This window comes from Bactrocera neohumeralis, chromosome 3 (assembly GCF_024586455.1).
Source record: "Bactrocera neohumeralis isolate Rockhampton chromosome 3, APGP_CSIRO_Bneo_wtdbg2-racon-allhic-juicebox.fasta_v2, whole genome shotgun sequence".
NCBI lineage: Eukaryota > Metazoa > Arthropoda > Insecta > Diptera > Tephritidae > Bactrocera > Bactrocera neohumeralis.
In genome coordinates this window covers 44,829,106-44,848,115 of record NC_065920.1, presented here as the reverse complement: position 1 = coordinate 44,848,115, position 19,010 = coordinate 44,829,106, and the positions used below count along the sequence as shown (strand labels likewise).

Sequence of the window (19,010 nt, the reverse complement as noted above, 5' to 3'; positions counted from 1 at the left end):
ACGATGCTTTACGACAGATTGTGAATTGCTCAATTGTTTTTTATTCGCATGTGAAAATAAGCATCGGAATACAGCTGTAGTACAAAAGGTCAATTCAATACATTGCGGCATTCAAAACCTTATTATATTTTATTCTAATTTGATCTTAATAATACCAAGAATTATTTTTCATTTATATTAATTTTCAATGCGTTACAATTCATATATACCTATACATATTAATTAACTAATATTAAATAAAAAATTGAGATATAAATCGGTACAAGTGAGTTTCACACAATAAAATAATGATATTTATTTTTTAATTTATATCAGCTAGATGGACAAATTGATTACCAAAACAAGTAACTATGCAAAAGTAAAAAATGAAAATTGACAAATCTGCCATAATGTTTTGTAGTTTTGAGACAACATCTAATGCATGTACAATTTCTTGGGATCGTAGTCCAAAGATCACTAGCATATTGATCATTGGATTACGCTGCTTTTGTTGTCGAAATATTGTAAGATCAGATAAAATAACCAAGGCAACTGGTATTATCACAAAAAACGTTTTTCCTTCACTTTCATTTAATATTAAAGATGTAATATATGCAACTGTCACAGCTAACACAACATGCAATTTATATTTTAAGAACGGTTTTTCTTTTTCTAGTACATCTTCTTGGTTTAAACTGCTTTCAAATCCTTTGAATGTGTTTTCAAATTGTTGAAAATGTTGAAACGGCATTTGTAAATTTTCTGGAATATCGGGTTCAACTTCTGGATCCGAATACTCAATAGTTTCTTGTATCTGATGATCTAAAATTTTATAGAAAATTAAAATATAACAAAGTTGTTGTATACAAAATGAAAATAAGCTTACTAGAACGTCGGCGCACCAAATCACTGTCGCCATCTCCACCTTGTCTCATGCTTAATTTTTCTAACCGACTTTTGGCATTCTCAAGAATCTTTTTCCTTCTTGCTTCTCGCCTAAGTTTGACCCTTTCTTCTAAATCATCGACCTCAGGTGACTGCTGCAATTCCATGTTATATTTTTACAAATCTACAATGTCTTACAGTAATATGTAATTTCACTTATAGTGATTGCATACATAAATAAAAATAAGTCGATATCTTTCAATTCTTTGAAATGTCAAACTGACAAGAATTATCGAGTCGAGCTTATGACATGGTTACACAAACATTTTTTCTACAGAGTGAAAATCGTTTCTACATTTGTAGAAGTATTATTAAAATCCGAGATTTTAATTTAATAATTTTTTTCATTTGCTGCAATCCAAAAGAAAAACTTAAGAATAGCATCCTACAATAAAATGGGTTCCATATTCCGATATATATATCAAAACTAAGGCAACCTACCTTGGAACTATCGATATTTTTCCCTGCTTCAGTAGAGCCTCCATTACGTATTTTATTCCCTAATTCTGGAGATGCTCTACTAATACTATGTTCGGACCGACATTGAAAAAATTTTGAAAACACATTTGTATGTTGTGGAATCTAAGTCGTTCGGACCGACAATGTGTGTTTTCGATGAGTTTTCACCGACAACTATCAATAGCGGCATTCTCTTTCTCTTGCAAGATTGCACAATGATACAAAATGCAAAAATCCTATACCGAAATATGCAAGGCCAAGAGAGCACCCATTGCAGAATCTAGTGATATATGACGGCGCGAAAATAAACATTGGTTTTGGTCTGACATATTTTACAGCCATTGCAAATAATTTTCTGGGTTATTGTTGTTGTGCCGTTGCACCAAGAAGAAAATTCTGCAATTTCTGCACCGTGCAAAGTTGTGTAAGAGCAAGAGAATCCCCCTAATATGAGAATATCAAGTGACAGCTGTATTTGAATATGGAATGTAAACAAATATCAAGTGACAATTTAGGTCCGGCAAAATATGTCTTCCAAAAACATCGATTAAACTAGAGCAGGCAGCGATTATAATGAGTGGAATGTAAGTTTTCAAGTAGTTTTCAGCGAAAACTGTGTTTCCGTTTAACATATTTTACATGGACGAAAACACAAGTAACAAAAAAATAGCAAACTTGAAGCATGAAATAAAACTGCATTTATTATTAATATAATAATTAATTTTTTCTTTACAATAGCATAACTTGAGAAAAAAGTTATGTTCAAAATTTAAAAAGATTTTTTCAAAAGTACAATCACTCACAACGTTTTAAGAGTCCACTTTTAAGAGTGTCCACAAATATTCAAAATTGCTTGGCATCGTTGGGGCTAATTATCCACTAACTTATGGCATTTACTGTGTGGAATTATGTACCTATCAGCCTAATGTGCAGAAGCAGGAGGATTATTTTATTTTTCAACAAATTGAGATCATATTTAACAAAATTTATGGTGTTAAAACCATTTTCCATTATTCACAATTTAGGCAATCTGGGTTGGATTTTTGCCTTTATTGTGTAGATCAAAAATCATTCCATTTCCAGAGTACAATGCAAATACTACCCATCTTTTAAACTTTTTAATTTTATTTAGCAGCTAAAGTTAAAACAATGTCTTTTTTCACGACGGCCAATTAACTCTTCTTTGTCCAACAAATTTCGTTAGAATGCGATTGTAATTAGCACTTGCTTTATATATACTAAAAACTGATTTGAACAATTTATTTTTAAAGTGTGCTATTTCTCTGTCCAAGACTTTACATATATGAACTAAATAAAATTTAATGATAAAAAAAAAAAACAAACATATGCCGAACTAAATGTAAACCGAGTTATATCATGTTCAGACAGAAAATTTAAAAGATTAGATTATATTTAAACATTTCATAACCCAACAGTGTTCTCACTGCCATTAGAAAGATCAAAACACAGCTGTTATTGTCATTCAAGAATTCACATCGCTTAATATTTATCAAAAGAAAAGATTGCCATATAGTATTTTGAAATAAAAAGGCGGCGTTTTTTAACATTTTCCATATAATAGAAATAATGGATGCATTTTTTCATTTGTAAAGTCGATTTTCAGATAAAATTAGATTCATTGCTTAAAAAAAATTTGTTTGTTTACATTTTTTTCCCTTTGTAGTGTCTAAATCAGCTGTGATAATGTAACAGATTTCCAGTGCTGACAAGTAGATTGCGCAAAATCAGAGTCGCACAGAGAGATTTAGCGTGGATCAGTTTCAAATCATTTCAATGAAGTGATTTGGAACTGTCATTTTTGTATGGCGAAATCTTGATAAATTTTTAAGATTAGTGGGATAATCCATTCAACAGCCGAAATCGTGTGATTAAGTGTCGGTCTGAACATGGTATTAGTCAGAGTTGTTGAATATCTAGGTGACATAACTTTTTTGCTACATTATTCAATGTCATAGAAAAAACTCAAATTGTACTTTACTTACATAACTTATCAATTATTTTACAATATCTTTTATGAAATTTTTATAAAAATAATTTATACCACCCTGTGTTCCTAAATCCTTCATGAAATATGAACTAAACATGCCCTGTTTTTCTTTCTCTAAACGTTTTTGGATTATCACATATATGCCAAATGACTTTTAGGTTTTTTAATTCCACTATTAACAGAGCGAAGAGATTGTTGAACAATTTTTTAAAGAATTTAAGTGAAAATGCCTGCCTATAAAGGTAAATAGTAAAAGTTATAACAATTACAATTCTGAAATAATAATTGTTCTATAATATTTTTAACAGTAAAAGTAAAATGGGGACGTGAACTTTTTCCGGACATAGAAGCAAACACAGATGAAGAACCATTGTTATTCAAAGCTCAATTATTTGCTTTAACTGGAGTGCATCCTGATCGTCAAAAAGTAATGTGTAAAGGCGGTATTTTAAAGGATAATGAATGGAACCTTCAATTAAAAGATGTAGGCAAACATAGAATTAGAAATAGATAAAGTATTTACTAATATTAAAAAAATTATATATAAAAGGGTGCAACTGTGTTACTCTTGGGATCTAAAGAACAGGTTCCCGAAGAACCAGTAACCCCTGTGAAGTTTATAGAAGATATGAATGATGCCGAAATGGCAACAGCAGTAAGTTAATTTACCACCAAGTATATTACAATTATTAAAGACATATTTCTTAAGATGGAATTGCCTGCTGGTCTCACGAATTTAGGAAATACTTGTTATATGAATGCAACCGTACAATGTCTACATGCAGTGCCTGAGCTACGCGAGGCTCTTGATAAATACCGAGTGGACAGTGAAGATGCCGGTTCAATGTCAACTGCAATGGCTTCAGCCATGAAGTTTTTATTTAAACAAATGGAACGTGGTAGTACAGTAACGCCAATAATTTTATTACAAACGTTACATCGGGCATCGCCACAATTTTCACAAGTTGGTGAGAATGGCACCTATCGACAGCAGGATGCCAATGAATGTTGGTCAGAATTACTGAAAATGATGCAGCAAAAAATTCCAGCTTCTAACGACAAAGCAATCGAAGGAAGCGACGTTAAAAAGTACAAGTAAGCATTAATGTCAACCATAATTTTTAAAATAAACGACAGGTTTTTAAATAGTTGCAATAAAATTACCATTACTGAAATTTTTCTTCAGTTCATTTATAGAACAATACTTTGGTGGTTCATTCGAAGTTAAAATGAGCTGTGCCGAAATCGAAGATGAGGAGCCAACTATAGCTAAAGAGCAATTTCTTCAACTTAGCTGTTTTATATCAACGGAAGTAAAATATATGCATAGCGGTTTGAAATCGGTAAATTGAATTTTAATAATATTACCGAATTTTATTTTAAACAATTGTATTCTCAACGTTTAGCGAATGAAGGAGCAATTGGTGAAGCGATCCGAAACTTTGGGACGAGATGCTAATTATATTAGAACGGTATGTAGAAAACAAGAAAGAAATTCTTAGTAACTTATGATATTTTTTCTTCAAAAACTTTCAAAATTATAAAATATTGCATTTTTTCAGTCTCTTATCAGTCGCCTACCGGCGTATTTAACAATACAATTTGTTCGTTTTCAATACAAAGGAAAAGAGGGTATTAACGCGAAAGTTTTGAAAGACATAAAATTTCCAATCGAATTTGATGCATTTGAGTTATGTACCCCTGAACTTCAAAATAAGTTATGCCCTATGAGAGCTAAGTTTAAAGAAGCTGAAGACAAAAATTTGGAAGGCAATATTAAAGCTATCGCCGAAGATAAAAGTACTCCAACTGAAGTGGAAAAAAATGTAGAAACCGAAAACTATTGGTTCGAAAATGATCCAGGCAGCAATAATTCGGGATATTATACTCTTCATGCTGTATTAACACATAAAGGACGTTCAAGTTCTTCTGGTCATTATGTAGCTTGGGTAAAACACTCCGGTGATATCTGGTTCAAATTTGATGACGATGTGGTTACTTCTGTAACTACTGATGATATACTACGCCTGTCGGGAGGTGGAGATTGGCATTGTGCCTATGTACTTTTGTATGGACCAAAGTTGCTAAAGAAACAATGAAATTAAATAATAAATAAAAATATACATGTGAGACTCGACTGCAGATTTTTCATTAAACAAGTGCGCATAATTTCAAAGATGAATGGTGATGTATCTGAATAAAATCAGTTATAAATAGAGAGTGCACGAAAATTTAGATCGGCAGTTAAAGCTTTGAAAAACTTGTGTATGCGCTGATAAAAATTTTAGGCTGTGACTGTAAAAGTACCGGTAAAGCTAGTCACTATTCTAGATTCTCTCTTCATTTTACTCTTTGCAAAGAAACATTTTTATTTAGATAGAAACACTACAAGCAAGGAGTTTATTCTGGCATTATTATTACTGTGTTGAAGTATGAATTGTCAAGCAAAGCGAGGAAAGTTGTATGTGAATGGGCCATTAATGAACTAACTACCATTGATATCTATTTTGAACAACCGTGATTTCAATTGTTTATTTATCAAAAATATCACCACAATAATAGGTAGTGTAAAGTCTTTGGAAGCAGGAAATATATAATTCGCTTGCTTCTAGTTAATTTATGCAAATAACACAGATTTCAAAATGTTCATTTATATATTTCACCTTTGCAGGGTTAAGACAACACCACGGATTGTGAATACCATATTGAAATAAGAAGAAGAATTCTTAATCACATTTGTTCAGCCGATATTAACGTTGGGAAGCTAATTCTGAAATAAACAATTTAAAATGTCTGGAAATAAGAAAATTGATTTATCTGGAGACGGTGGTGTATTGAAAGAAATTATAAATGAAGGTCATGGTGAAGAATACCCATTAAATGGTTGCAAAGTTTCTTTGCACTATACGGGGAAATTGGTCGAGGGAACTGTATTTGACTCTAGTGTAGGACGCGAACCTTTTGAGTTCGATTTGGGAAAAGGTAAACTTCTAGAAGCTTCTTTCAAATAATATAAAGTAATAACAATTTTCCTTTAGGCCATGTTATCAAGGCATTTGATATGGGTGTGGCGACAATGAAATTGAATGAAAAATGTTTACTAACATGTGCTCCTGACTACGCTTATGGTGCGGCTGGAAGTCCTCCGAGCATTCCTCCGAACTCAACATTGATATTCGAGGTATGCATATATAGTAAAGTTTAGTTTTTTTAGATTTTTTAACAAATATTTTCAACGTACTTGATTTTTTATATACTTAGTTGGAAATGCTTGGTTGGAAAGGAGAAGATGTTAGCCCAAATAAGGACGGTAGCATAGAGAGGTTTATTGTGGAGAGCAGTGATAAGAAACGTTCCCCGGCCGAAGGTTCTCTTGTTAAAGGTAAAGTAAATTATATATGTACATGGATGTAAGCATGTATATTACAATATTTTTGTATTCAGTTATAACTAAGCAAAACATATTTTGTCAAAGAGAACGTATTTGTATTTTAATATATGAATTATTGCCTACTATCCTTAATGCGTTTCTTACAATTTTGTTATAATTTTTTTCGTTATGACTTAAATTTTAATAATTTATTCACTGTTCGACAGTTCATTTGATTGGAAAATATAATGGAAATACTTTTGAGGAGCGTGATGTAGAATTTGATTATGGTGAAGGTTGTGATTGCTCAATTATTGAAGGAGTTGAGATAGCACTGGAAAGAATGACTGTTGGCGAAACTTCAAGGTAACTCATATTTATTAGACATAATTTAAATTTTATTACATTTAATTTGTTCAAAAATTCACACGCTTTAAGTGTATTGTAAAGTTTGTGGTATTTAAACATAAAACAAAAAAATTTTAAACCGCAATGCGCAAAACAATTATGTTGTACGATAAATAAGTATTCGGTATGTCTTGTTGGTTTAGAGTAAACTGTGATAAAAACTCGTAGGTTCTCGTTGTGCTATCCTTTTTTTATTTTGTCTTGTGAAGTCGTAATTTATACTTATGTGATTAACATACATAACAACTTGTGTTCATAAAAATACATAAATATGACCTGTATAAATATTTTTATAGAATAAAAATTCAACCAAAATATGCCTTTGGAAGTAAAGGAAATGATGTTTTTAACATTCCACCAAACTCTACTGTCGAATATATAGTCAAACTTATTGATTGTGAAAAGGTAAGTTTTTATATGTATGTATGTCTTATATTCATATACATATATATGTTGTTGGTATTACTTTTTACTTTTAGGGAATAGAAGAATGGAAATTGTCAGATGAGGAAAGATTGCAACAGGCTGAATTGTATAAATCTAAAGGAACAAAATATTTCTCTAAACAAAACTTTTCGTTGGCTATAAAAATGTATAAGAGCTGCGTAGATATTATTTCAAAAATTGGTAAGAACCTAATATTAATATGTCTATTTAAATTCTGTATATGTGATATATATGGAAAAAATATAAAAAAAAAAACTGCAAACAATATTTTTAAAACCTTTTATATTTTCAATCAATTCGCAGACAATGATGAATCGAAAAAGTTGAAGATAGCCTCAAACAGCAATATTGCTTTATGTTACCAGAAAACAAATGATTATTTCGAAGGAAAACAAGCGGTATAACTTTTGGAATAATTAAAATTTACGGAAATAATAATGTGCACATGTCTATCTATATTTTATTAGTGTATTGAAGCTCTAAAGTTAGATCCCCTAAATATAAAAGCACTTTACCGTCGGGGACAATGTAATCTAGCTATTAATGAATTTAAGGAGGCTCTTGAAGATTTTGAAAAGGTATATTGTAAAAAAATATTTCCGATTAAAATTACTATAATTATTATATGCAGGTAATCGAGTTGGAGCCTACAAACAAAGCTGCCATAAATCAAATTCAAATTTGTAAGCAGCGAATCAAGGAGGCTAACGATAAAGAAAGGAAAATTTATGCAAATATGTTCAAAAAATTGTCTGCAGCTGACAAACAGGTAAAACAAACAGAATATAATTTAAAAAGAATAATATAGTTTAAGACGTAGATACTTATAAACAAATAATCTTTATTGAGATATACTTACAAAATTCCACAATTTTTCGTTTTAAGTAACTTTTGAATTATAAATATTTATGTATATAGCCAACACCGAGTACTGAACCTGATGTTTTAACGAAATGCGGTGAATGGACAGATGAAGACGCAAAGCGCGAAGTCGATTTGGCCTTCGAACGCGATAATAATATTGTTATGATTTAAATTAATTGCAAATTGAAATTTAAAACATTTGGTGTAGTTAATAAAATTAAATAAATAATAATAATACAACAGAATATTTAATTTCATTTTACATGGTATTATTCACCAAAACCATTGTACCATTTCATAGTTTAAGGCTTATCTCATTTGTCAGAGTGACTTAGCACCTATACGCCTTATATGTATGTATGTATTTTATACATTTCAATAATTTTAGATATGCTAACAAAAATAAAGTCTCCGTTGAAGTAATAATATTTTAAACTTTCTAACATTAGATGCGCACCTTAGTTCTCGATGTTTTTTTTTTAATGAAAATCCAATTTATTGTAAGAAAATGGTTACAAATGAATTATTGGAAGTACAACTTTTCCCCCTTCTTTCTGGCAAAGCTCGAATAACATTACGGTAAAACTATTCATTTTGTAATGCTTTCTAAGAATCAAGCAATTTTTCGATGACGCCTTGTGACTGAAACTACTTCTGAGCCATCGAACGGCATGAATAATAATCGGACAGTGCAATATCTGGGGAATATAGTGGGTAGGACTTTCCATTTAAGTGTTTCCAGGTAGGTTTTAATGTGTTTGGAAACATGAGACAGAGCGTTGTATAATCTAAAACTCACTGAAACAACAAAGCTTAGATCGCCGAAAAAACAGCTTTTAGCCGGATAAAATCCGGGTCAATTCCGGCAACGTAGAACCGGTTGTCGTGGGAATCGATCAGAGCGTTGTCATGCAGCAGAATCACTTTTTCGTGCCTCTCCTGGTATTAAGGTCTTAGGGAACCCACGTTTCTTGTTTCTGAATCATTCCCAACTTATGTAGTCACTTTGAAATGATTTGGCGGGTGAATGTTGAAGTTCTTCTTGCGTTTCACAATAATCCTTATCAAGCAAGGTCTCCAATTCACCGAATTCTAAGGTTATTGGCCCTCCATCACGCGAACGGTCGATAATATCGAAATCTCCGTCTAAGAAGGGACGAAATCAATCATGGCACGTTGTTTCACTTGGGCAGCACAAACAATGTCACTAATGTGGAAACGCAGTTTATTTTTCAAATGTCTAGGTTAAGACCCCTATTACGGTGTTAAACCCAACAGCATATTGGTAAAAAAAAAGTTCAGTTGTTGTCAAACTTCAATTTATTTGGTATTACGGTTTTCAACTCTGTACAAGAGGAGTTGACTGGAGTATCAAAAATTTTTTTTTGCAGCAACCAAAGATATCGTAAGTTGTTTTAACTAAAGTTGAAATCATTTAAAATACATTCTTGATAACTACCGACAACAAGAGAATGGAGAATTTTTGATAACGTTCCTTCATCTCATTTAGTAAAAAAAAAGGTGCGTGCAGTCCCTACGCGCGCTTCTTAGTGATATTCCAAGAAATGCATATAATTTTGTATGAAAGAAAACTAGAAAACTTAAATTCACATTTTATAAATTTATTATGCACATAAAATGAAGAATAAAGCAAAGTCTAAATGAAAAAATTTTGACTCGGAAAGTAGTTCTGTCTCTTCGTTGCGGAAGAGAATATGCAGCGTAATCATCTCTATTTTGTAATCCATCAACACGCGTTGAAGGCCCAGCAGTTACCGGTGAATTGACGATCGTTGATTCATCAGTAGTTATAGATGCTCCCGCAGAGATTGATGGAACAGCAGACGTTGAATCTTTTTTACGCGCTCTCTGATATTCCGCAGCAGTTTTCCTCTTCCTCTATTGAGTGCCAGCTATCATTTCCAATTTCGCCTTTTCCCGCTCTGCTTTCTTTCGTGCTCGGTATTCACGATAATATTGTGCTGTTTTCCCTCCTCTTGAAACTTATACTTCTTAGTGATATTCCAAGAAATGCATATCATTTTGTACAAAGAAAACTAGAAAACTTAAATTCACATTTTATAAAGCAAAGTCTAAATCAATTATCATTTCTGGGTTCTGACGGATTGATATCTATAATATTTACAATTGGATTATGATAACTGAAATACGATATGAAATGTCTTACATCTATTTTATCTATATTTCTCGCGAATACCGCATCAATAGTCGTACCTCCTTCAGCTTCTGGCAATGAGAAATTTACATTGAAATCTCCCGCAAGGAGTACCGGTTGTTCGCTATACTCTACTGGTTCTCCGATAATATCTGCAAAAGCTTGTGAACCTGCAGTTGACAACGGTAATAAAGCTTTACCGATGAACAATTTTATATCTCTCATCGATGAATTTGGTGATATATACATAAATGGCAATTAAATTCAATTTTTTGCTATTATGATTATCGCTAGGGTTCATTTTGCATTCTACCACACACAAATCGCCAATTCTTGTTGATGTTGATATCGTCACATCAGCATCACTCGAGTACGGAGCCTTTATATTTAAATGAGGAGTGAGAATATGACATTTGTCTTGCTCATTGTGATAAATAGTAACACCTGAATTTCTTTTTTCATTTCGTTGAAATCTTACAACGAAACCAAAATTTGGTACGGATACAGGAAGCTCGTTGTCGTTCATAAATGCTTCTGATAACATCAAGATGTTTGACTGTTTAAACACTCTATCTGAAAAATCATCAACATGAGCACGAAGACTTTGACAATTGAATGATATTATTGATAAACATTTTCTTGTGCTAAGAAACTCGAATAATTATTTTTCTAAGGTGATAATTGGATTTTGACGTAATTGTATCATTTCATCTCGCAAAGCGCGACATGACCAATGCGCGACATGATCAATGCACGTAGAAAGTCCACCAATCATTGTTTGATCAACATTGATCGGAGGTCCAGCCGTCATTAATCCATCAACACGCGTTGAAGACCCAGCAGTTATCGGTGAATTGACGATTGTTGATTCATCAGTAGTTATAGATGCCCCCGCAGAGATTGATGGAACAGCAGACGTTGAATCTTTTTTACGCGCTCTCTGATATTCCGCAGCTGTTTTCCTCTTCCTCGATTGAGTGCCAGCTATCATTTCTAATTTCGCCTTTTGCCGCTCTGCTTTCTTTCGTGCTCGGTATTCACGATAATATTGTGCTGTTTTCCCTCCTCTTGAAACACGGGCTGCACTGTCTTTTTCCGCGGTAAAATCAATTTAAAATCAAAACATTAAATTTTTGCCAATCCAATTGATAATAGTTTCGAGAGCACAAGGTGCATCTATTACGGACAATTAAAATATTCAAAAGAAACTTACCTTCACATAACCTGGAATCCGCGTATTATCACGTGTCACTTATTTTATTGTTTATTTAAATCACTATTCACTGTGTACTAATACTACAAATAGTACGTCAATATTATATAGAACACGAATTAATTAGTAAATAAACATTGTCTACAGAAATGATCCTGTAAGTCTTAACTTTTCAACGGCTAACGCAGAGTATTTCAACCAAAAGTCACACAAAATAGTAGAGAATTCACAGAAATTATCACTGTAACGTCAATATTATATAGAACACGAATTAATAAATAAACACTGTCTACAGAAATGATCCTGTGAAGTCTTAACTTTTCAACGGCTAACGCAGCCAATCAACCAAAAATCACACAAAATAGTTTAGAATTCGCAGAAATTATCACTGTCACTTATTATATTGTTTATTGGTTATTTGAATCACTATTCACTGTGAAGTCTTAACTTTTCAACGGCTAACGCAGCCAATCAACCAAAAATCACACAAAATAGTTGAGAATTCGCAGAAATTATCACTGTCACGTCAATATTACATACATTATCATATCAATATTACATACATTATCACGTCAATATTACATAATTATTACGAATAAATAAATAAGCACTGTCCACAGAAATGATCCTTTGAACGACTAACGCAGAGTATTTCAACCAAAAGTCACATAAAATAGTTGAGAATTCGCAGAAATCAAAGACAAACGAAAGAAAAAGAAGTATAACTTCAATAATGCACAAGCATACAAACATACATATGCGCACACATGTGAATAGTCACCTCGTCATCGCGGGTCGATTTGCAAAGAAAGTAAATGAAGACTGACCAGAGAACATAAAAGTATAGAAAAGGTGCTAATTGAATTCTGTATGAAGGTTCGATTGCGCGGCTAACAGAGCGGATATTCGCTGCTATTTAGCAGAATTGAGCCCGTTCTCTAGCAGAAATACATGTAAAATGACTAAATAAATACGAGAATGTAATAAAGCATTCTTTGAGTCACATAAGCATGCTTATATTGTATATAATACTATATATACATATATGTATATATTGTATTATATGAACCATTGTCACATATGCGTGATTATTTTGTATCAAATGAATAATTTTTTCCGAAAAATTATAAAAATTTAAATTTTTTTTACAAAATCGGGAAATATTAGGAAATATTGTTTTAATTTAATTTTTTTAATTTTTAAATAAATTAATATTTCAAATAAATTATATTGATTTCGACTATTGCAAAGTGAAGATGTGCCAAATGAACTTCATTCCTTCAAAGAAAATTGATGATCTTCATGAAACATGCATCATTCGCAGACATGAAAGACAAACGAAAGAAAAAGAAGTATAACTTCAATAATACATAAGCATACAAACATACATATGCGCAGCAGCAGCAAGGAAAGAGGTAACAATCGGCAATCCATTGTATATTTCTTTCATGCATAACCAAACCATAATTAGGACAACACAATACAAGCGTCAATGGTGGTGTTGGTGGTAAGCGCTTGAAAAGTTACGACGAGCACGTAGGTTCGAATCCCAACAGAATTTATTTTTAATTGAATATGTCACCAACCAAAAATTTAAATGTTCTACAAAAACAACGATAGCATATAAGCATGGCAACATTGTGTTGTTGGTAGAGGTTGCGCATTTATGAATTTCACGCAACCTTTTCCGAACTCGTACATATAAGAAGTATAACTTCAATAACTATTTCTCATTTCAACGAAAATAACTTACGAATCTGCAATAAACATTATTTAAAAAAAATAAATATTAATAAAACTTTCCGTACTTGGTATTAGGAAGTTCAAAGGGATTTGAGTGATCACGAAGGCAGCTTTAGCCCCAACATTTTGGTCATCGTAATATAAGTTACAACTAATGTCCACTTTAATAACTATTCATCGTTTTGAAAGCAATAATTAAATAAAATTGATTTGATTTTTCATTTAAAAATTTTCAGCTGTTCAATAATCTGTCAAACCTTTCTGTTTTAGGATGTCAACACCAATCAAATTGAATTGTTTCAGCTTCAATTCAACCAGTGGAATTGAAAACCATAATAAGGGTATAATTTATCAGGTTCAAATCGATCACTAGAGAACATAAAACATATGTTTTTGAATATTCTCTAGTTAGATTGTGTTGTTCTTGCTGCCCTAAATAAACCGATACAATTATAACATCGATAAATTTTTAGTAATTGTATTCCACATCTACATCTCTAATAAGTAGCATGCAAAAGTCAAATCGTCGTCTCAGGTAAACAAATTCAATAACAATTAAATATCTAAATAACTAAAGCGTTTGTATATAGTGAGGAGCAGCTTCTTAAAGCTATACAGAAGAAAAAAGAATGTAATGCAACAGCCCAGAAAATAGTTGAGTCGTTGTTAGAAAGAAACATTACAAGAGATTATTTCCTAGCTCAGGTGAGTATACAAAAAATATCAAAACAATTTTTCTTACCGATAAAAGCTCATAAGTAAACATTCAAGATTTTCGAAATGGTGTGTTGTTAGTGTCAATTTATTTATACTTTGACATGTTTTTTATTTAATTATCATAATTCTTGTATTTTTTGTCAAGTTGAAAGATATTAATCAATGTCATTACGAAGACATCGTAGATGAACGACACATTCTTCTAATATGTGGGTATCCTTTATGTGAGAATCTATTGGAAAAGTAAGTTTTAATTAAGCTTAATACTATTTTTACATTAATTAGTATTATTTTTATTTAGAGTGCCTTCAAAAAAATATCAAATATCGACGACTATAAACAAGGTTTACGATATAACGGATCGTAAAAAGTTTTGCAGCTCTCAGTGTTTCAAAGCGTCCGAGTTCATAAAATCACAAATATTAGTGAGTCCGCTTTGGTTGAGACAAAATGAACAAATACCGGAGTTCAAATTGTTGGATGAAAAAAATACATAACTTGGTACTTTACATTTCATTAGATCGTATAGAAAAACTTTAATAGAATCGGCAAAATACAATATTAACTTTAAATATTGACAAATAATATTGTAATTTTTAATGTATAACGGTAACACAATATTTGCCTACAATCCGTTCCTCTTCAAACGGATTAAATTAACTTGTAAAACTATTTTTTTTAAATTGTGTGATAAAAGGCTATTAATAATAATAGATATAATATTATGAAATAAAAGTACGTAATTGATAATACATACTTCAGCGATGAATACAAAGCATAAGAAGGTCAAGTACAATGTAGCAACGTGTAGAATTCATAGTTAAAATAGTCGTGCTTATAAATAAAATTAATAAAAATCAATAGATTTATTTCATATATTTTTTAAATAGTACCGTTCCAACTGAACAGCCAATCCAATCAACCCAGTGCGTAGCATTGATTTCAGGCACTTTATAATAATTGCATTATCATAACTTTCTTAACACAAATTGTAAGTATACTACAATTAATGCATGACGAATTAAATTTTTACCCCATATTATTTATAGATTGAAGATATTTTATTTTATTTATTTTTCTATCTCTTTCATTCACTTCTGTTGTTCCGGTGTAATTTATAAATTATTATAATACTATTATGTATATGATTATATTGTGGAACATTTTTGGGATTATTGTCTGGGGGGTGAGAAATTCCAAGTCAGGGTGATGGTACTAGGTCAGTATAGTAAAACCATCAAAGGGCTTGGCGTTCGTATGTGTCAGTTTTTTTTTATAACCTTTTAAGTTTTTTCCTTATCTTGGATGTTTTTTCGCTTAGTTTTTTTTTTGGCAAAAACGTAGTTTTTTTTTATGTTAAACTACGTTTTTGCCAAAATGTTACAACTAAGCGAAAAAACATCAAGATAAGGAAAAATTTAAGAGGTCATAAAAAAAACTGACACATACGAACGCCAAACCCTTTGAGGGTTTTACTATACTGACCTAGTACCATCACCCTGACTTGGAATCACCCCCCAGATTAGCTTTTGTACTGTGTTATATGCATATAGTAAGCGTTAGATATGGCAAGGTATTAAATTTATAATCAAGTACAATGTAGCATGTGTGTAATCGAAATGGCATCATATTTCACATCACTAATTTTAGTCAAAATAAACAAAAATATTTGTGCGGAATGGTTTGTGATCGTTGCGAAGCGAAGTTGTCCAAAATTGCAACACCTGATCCGTGGAAAAATGGAACAGGAAAGAGAAAAATCAACGAAAACAAATTTTTGTCCACTGCTAGAGATAGACAAAATCCCATTTCTAGAAGTTTAGCACCTTGTAGGTAAGTATAAGTTTGTGGTTATACCGTTGCCTGATTCTAATGTAATTAACGTTTTTTTTCACATAGAATATGTAGGCAGAAAGTACATCAGATTGGCTCCCATTATTGTCAAGCATGTGCCTACAAAAAAGCTATATGTGCTATGTGCGGAAAAAAGCTGCTCGATACCAAAAACTATAAACAAAGTTCCACTTAGAACAACTTTATATATTACAAACTTCAATATTTACAACATACATATGTACATTTAGTGCTTAACATAATTTTTGTAACTAAAACTTAATTAAGAATTACTTGTTTTCTTCTTTTTATTTGACGTAGAATAGCTCAGGGATTCTTTTTCGAATTCCAGAGGCATAATTCCCAAGTCCCCACTATATCGATTTTTTACAATTTGCAAATATTTTTTCCCTCGAAGAGATGTTAGACGCTTATCTTGGATAATCAGCACGTTGTCTGCTTCTTGTGTAGCTTTAGCTGTTCCAAACACCGAACTTGTGGTAAGGTCTTCGTCTGCACGTTCCTTACGCGGATGCATAACTAATGTCACATGAACATTATTTTTCGTGGCAAAGGAACGGAAGGCAGATATAATCGAATCTTGTTCCCAAAATTTATCACTTTTCTGTGCGATTGACATGCCCATCATAAATTGCAGATTATCTATAATAACATGGCTAATGTCATGAATATACTGAGCATGTTCGATGGCCTCCATAACTAGTTTAAGCGGTTGTTGTCCATGAAAAGTCATAAAATATAAGGGATATCTTTCAAATTCACTAGTCCAATATTCAAACTCGTTAAGTTTATCCTCCAGCGAATAACCAACATACTGACGTAGTAATGTAGCTGCTAGACGACAGTTGCGAATTTCAAAAGATCCCCATAAAGTAGAAACTCCTTGTAAAGCCAAGTCCAACGAGTATTCACTCATAAAGGTAGTTTTCCCACTGCCAGTAGGCCCTGTTAAGATTGTTAATTCACCCTTTCTGTGTCCTTTAAGAATTTTATTCAATATGGGATATCGTTTCCATTTTACTCCATTGACTTTTTCTATGTTTTGCAGCTCACTGAGGATATCATTTTTGAGGGCGCTAAACGTAGTTATAGATTTGTGGCACATTGGTGTGGCTTTGTTCAGAATATGCTGTAAATTAAATCGTTTTTTATGAGCTTCAAATGGAGCAGGTTCCGTGGTAGTAGGTCGAATAAAAAAACAACGGTTTTCTTCCAGTTTCTTAGCAAAATTCTTTGCGGCATCCCAATCCGTTGTTTCGAAATTAAACCAAAAAACTATTTCTTTAAATTTTTCAAAGCATGGAAGGCATTCCTGAGGAAGAGATTTCAGGCCATAGGGCAAACATGCAATTGATGCTAAATGTCGGAAAAGAAATTCAATTAATAAAAAATCACATAAAGAGCATAATGTTTCAAGTAATATCACATTTGGAAACCAAGTTAAATTTAAATTTACCTACTGTTACTCAAACGCTGGATCGATAAAACGATGAAGTCCATAAGATTAGATACTAAAACCACTCGCGAAGACTTTTGTGGAGCATTAGACAATAGCAAACCAGATTGGTTATAATTTCCTATTGTTTCGTCTCTCCTATCGGACAAGTGAAGAATTTTTTCACCAACTACTTTATTTGCCACATTTTTTAAAGGGAAACGTAAACAATTTGAATTAAGTTCATATTGTGCTCCCAAGTGTTCCAAGTCTGCAGACTGCAGTCCTCTCATTCCAAGCTTGTCACAAACACTTTGTGAAACTGATTGTAAGTCCCTAAATTTACTTTTATATTCCACATCTCTGCACTTCGCATCACCTCTGCAATTTTTCTCGTATAAATGAAGAATGTCTACCACATTTTTCTTGAGATCACAGTTTGGACACAGGAAGAGACCTTGAAAGGTAAATAAAATAAAAAATTATTTCGCAACAAAACTAATTACGCACCAGTTCGTTTATTTACAAATGCTTCACTTCCAGATATGTTGTTACATAAATGGCATTCCATAAGTAGACATGTTGGTCCATCTTTAAAAAGCAGCCGTTGATTCCTTAAATATTTCTTTAATTCGTACATAACCTTTGGGTCAACAGTATTGTCAGTACTCGCCGGTAAGACGTAGTTCCTAACTAAGTTGTATCTTATGCAAAATCCCAGTCTTCTATTTAATAAAGTTAACATTTTATATCGCCTTTCACAAAAAAAGCACTTTGTAGTTTTTCTAAACAAAAATGTCCATAGCCTCGAGGTTTTTTTGCCCGGTATAGTTTATCGATTTATTTTGTAATCAATTTTATAAGGCATTAAATACGATAAGATCCAAAATAGTCGAAAACAAACCAAATAATTGCGGTCCCTAAACAAAAGCTGCAGCTGCAAATCACTGTCAAAAATTCCTTATACCCATACATTATGTATAGCGCACACCTAAATATGGGCGGCGGCAACGCTAAGCTTTGAAGAATTTGATTTTGACAGCGCGTTAAGAAATAAAGTTGGTTGCAGAAATCGAGGAAATAAATAAAACAGTTTATTTCATTTGTACTAATTTTACTATTTAAGTGTAAAACACGTGTTGCTCAATCAATTTATTTAGGTCTGCCAGCAAATAAAATTGACGACAGCGCTGAGGGGTAAAATTTTCGGTTTTATTAGTGCGTTTATATTTTTTCTTAAAAATTTCTTGACCCGCGATTTTTAATGCTTGTTCAAATTATTAAAAAAATCATTTGCATTCTATTTTATTTTTTGTGTACTAATTTTACAATTTAAGTGCGAGGTTGCTTTAATTTAGGTGATACTAGTAAGTTGTGCAAAAAAAAAAAAAA

At 32.0% G+C, this 19,010-nt stretch overlaps 6 protein-coding genes across 7 annotated transcripts; 4 read left to right on the top strand and 2 right to left on the bottom strand.

The window, feature by feature from the left end:
• Positions 1-252: 252 nt before the first annotated feature.
• On the bottom strand, positions 253-1,106 carry LOC126752678 (uncharacterized). The gene is made up of 2 exons (XM_050463648.1): positions 866-1,106; positions 253-801 (listed from the first exon to the last, which is right to left on the bottom strand). Exons 1-2 carry the CDS (start codon positions 1,029-1,031, stop codon positions 302-304), a joined length of 666 nt encoding a protein of 221 aa, XP_050319605.1. The 5' UTR covers positions 1,032-1,106; the 3' UTR covers positions 253-301.
• A 2,408-nt stretch (positions 1,107-3,514) lies between these two features.
• LOC126752603 (ubiquitin carboxyl-terminal hydrolase 14) lies at positions 3,515-5,528 on the top strand. The gene is made up of 7 exons (XM_050463537.1): positions 3,515-3,633; positions 3,700-3,875; positions 3,942-4,046; positions 4,101-4,486; positions 4,578-4,734; positions 4,798-4,863; positions 4,954-5,528. The coding sequence occupies exons 1-7, from the start codon at positions 3,618-3,620 to the stop codon at positions 5,488-5,490; spliced, it is 1,443 nt and encodes a 480-aa protein (XP_050319494.1). The 5' UTR covers positions 3,515-3,617; the 3' UTR covers positions 5,491-5,528.
• Positions 5,529-6,109: 581 nt separating this feature from the next.
• On the top strand, positions 6,110-8,725 carry LOC126752614 (FK506-binding protein 59). The gene is made up of 10 exons (XM_050463550.1): positions 6,110-6,373; positions 6,430-6,572; positions 6,653-6,773; positions 6,989-7,127; positions 7,466-7,574; positions 7,649-7,796; positions 7,920-8,014; positions 8,084-8,194; positions 8,248-8,385; positions 8,535-8,725. The coding sequence occupies exons 1-10, from the start codon at positions 6,181-6,183 to the stop codon at positions 8,649-8,651; spliced, it is 1,314 nt and encodes a 437-aa protein (XP_050319507.1). The 5' UTR covers positions 6,110-6,180; the 3' UTR covers positions 8,652-8,725.
• A 5,266-nt stretch (positions 8,726-13,991) lies between these two features.
• Positions 13,992-15,190, top strand: LOC126752703 (putative RNA polymerase II subunit B1 CTD phosphatase RPAP2 homolog). The gene is made up of 4 exons (XM_050463678.1): positions 13,992-14,147; positions 14,203-14,317; positions 14,475-14,572; positions 14,631-15,190. Exons 1-4 carry the CDS (start codon positions 14,122-14,124, stop codon positions 14,824-14,826), a joined length of 435 nt encoding a protein of 144 aa, XP_050319635.1. The 5' UTR covers positions 13,992-14,121; the 3' UTR covers positions 14,827-15,190.
• A 778-nt stretch (positions 15,191-15,968) lies between these two features.
• Positions 15,969-16,455, top strand: LOC126752714 (cysteine-rich PDZ-binding protein). The gene is made up of 2 exons (XM_050463691.1): positions 15,969-16,162; positions 16,229-16,455. Exons 1-2 carry the CDS (start codon positions 16,008-16,010, stop codon positions 16,356-16,358), a joined length of 285 nt encoding a protein of 94 aa, XP_050319648.1. The 5' UTR covers positions 15,969-16,007; the 3' UTR covers positions 16,359-16,455.
• On the bottom strand, positions 16,349-18,515 carry LOC126752583 (mitochondrial DNA helicase). 2 transcript variants are annotated; one of them, XM_050463504.1, is made up of 3 exons: positions 18,129-18,515; positions 17,644-18,075; positions 16,349-17,539 (listed from the first exon to the last, which is right to left on the bottom strand). In XM_050463504.1, the coding sequence occupies exons 1-3, from the start codon at positions 18,361-18,363 to the stop codon at positions 16,446-16,448; spliced, it is 1,761 nt and encodes a 586-aa protein (XP_050319461.1). In that variant the 5' UTR covers positions 18,364-18,515; the 3' UTR covers positions 16,349-16,445. The 2 variants fall into 2 exon arrangements, with proteins under 2 accessions (XP_050319461.1, XP_050319462.1); XM_050463505.1 differs by having other exon boundaries at positions 18,145-18,244.
• Between the last annotated feature and the right edge of the window lie 495 nt (positions 18,516-19,010).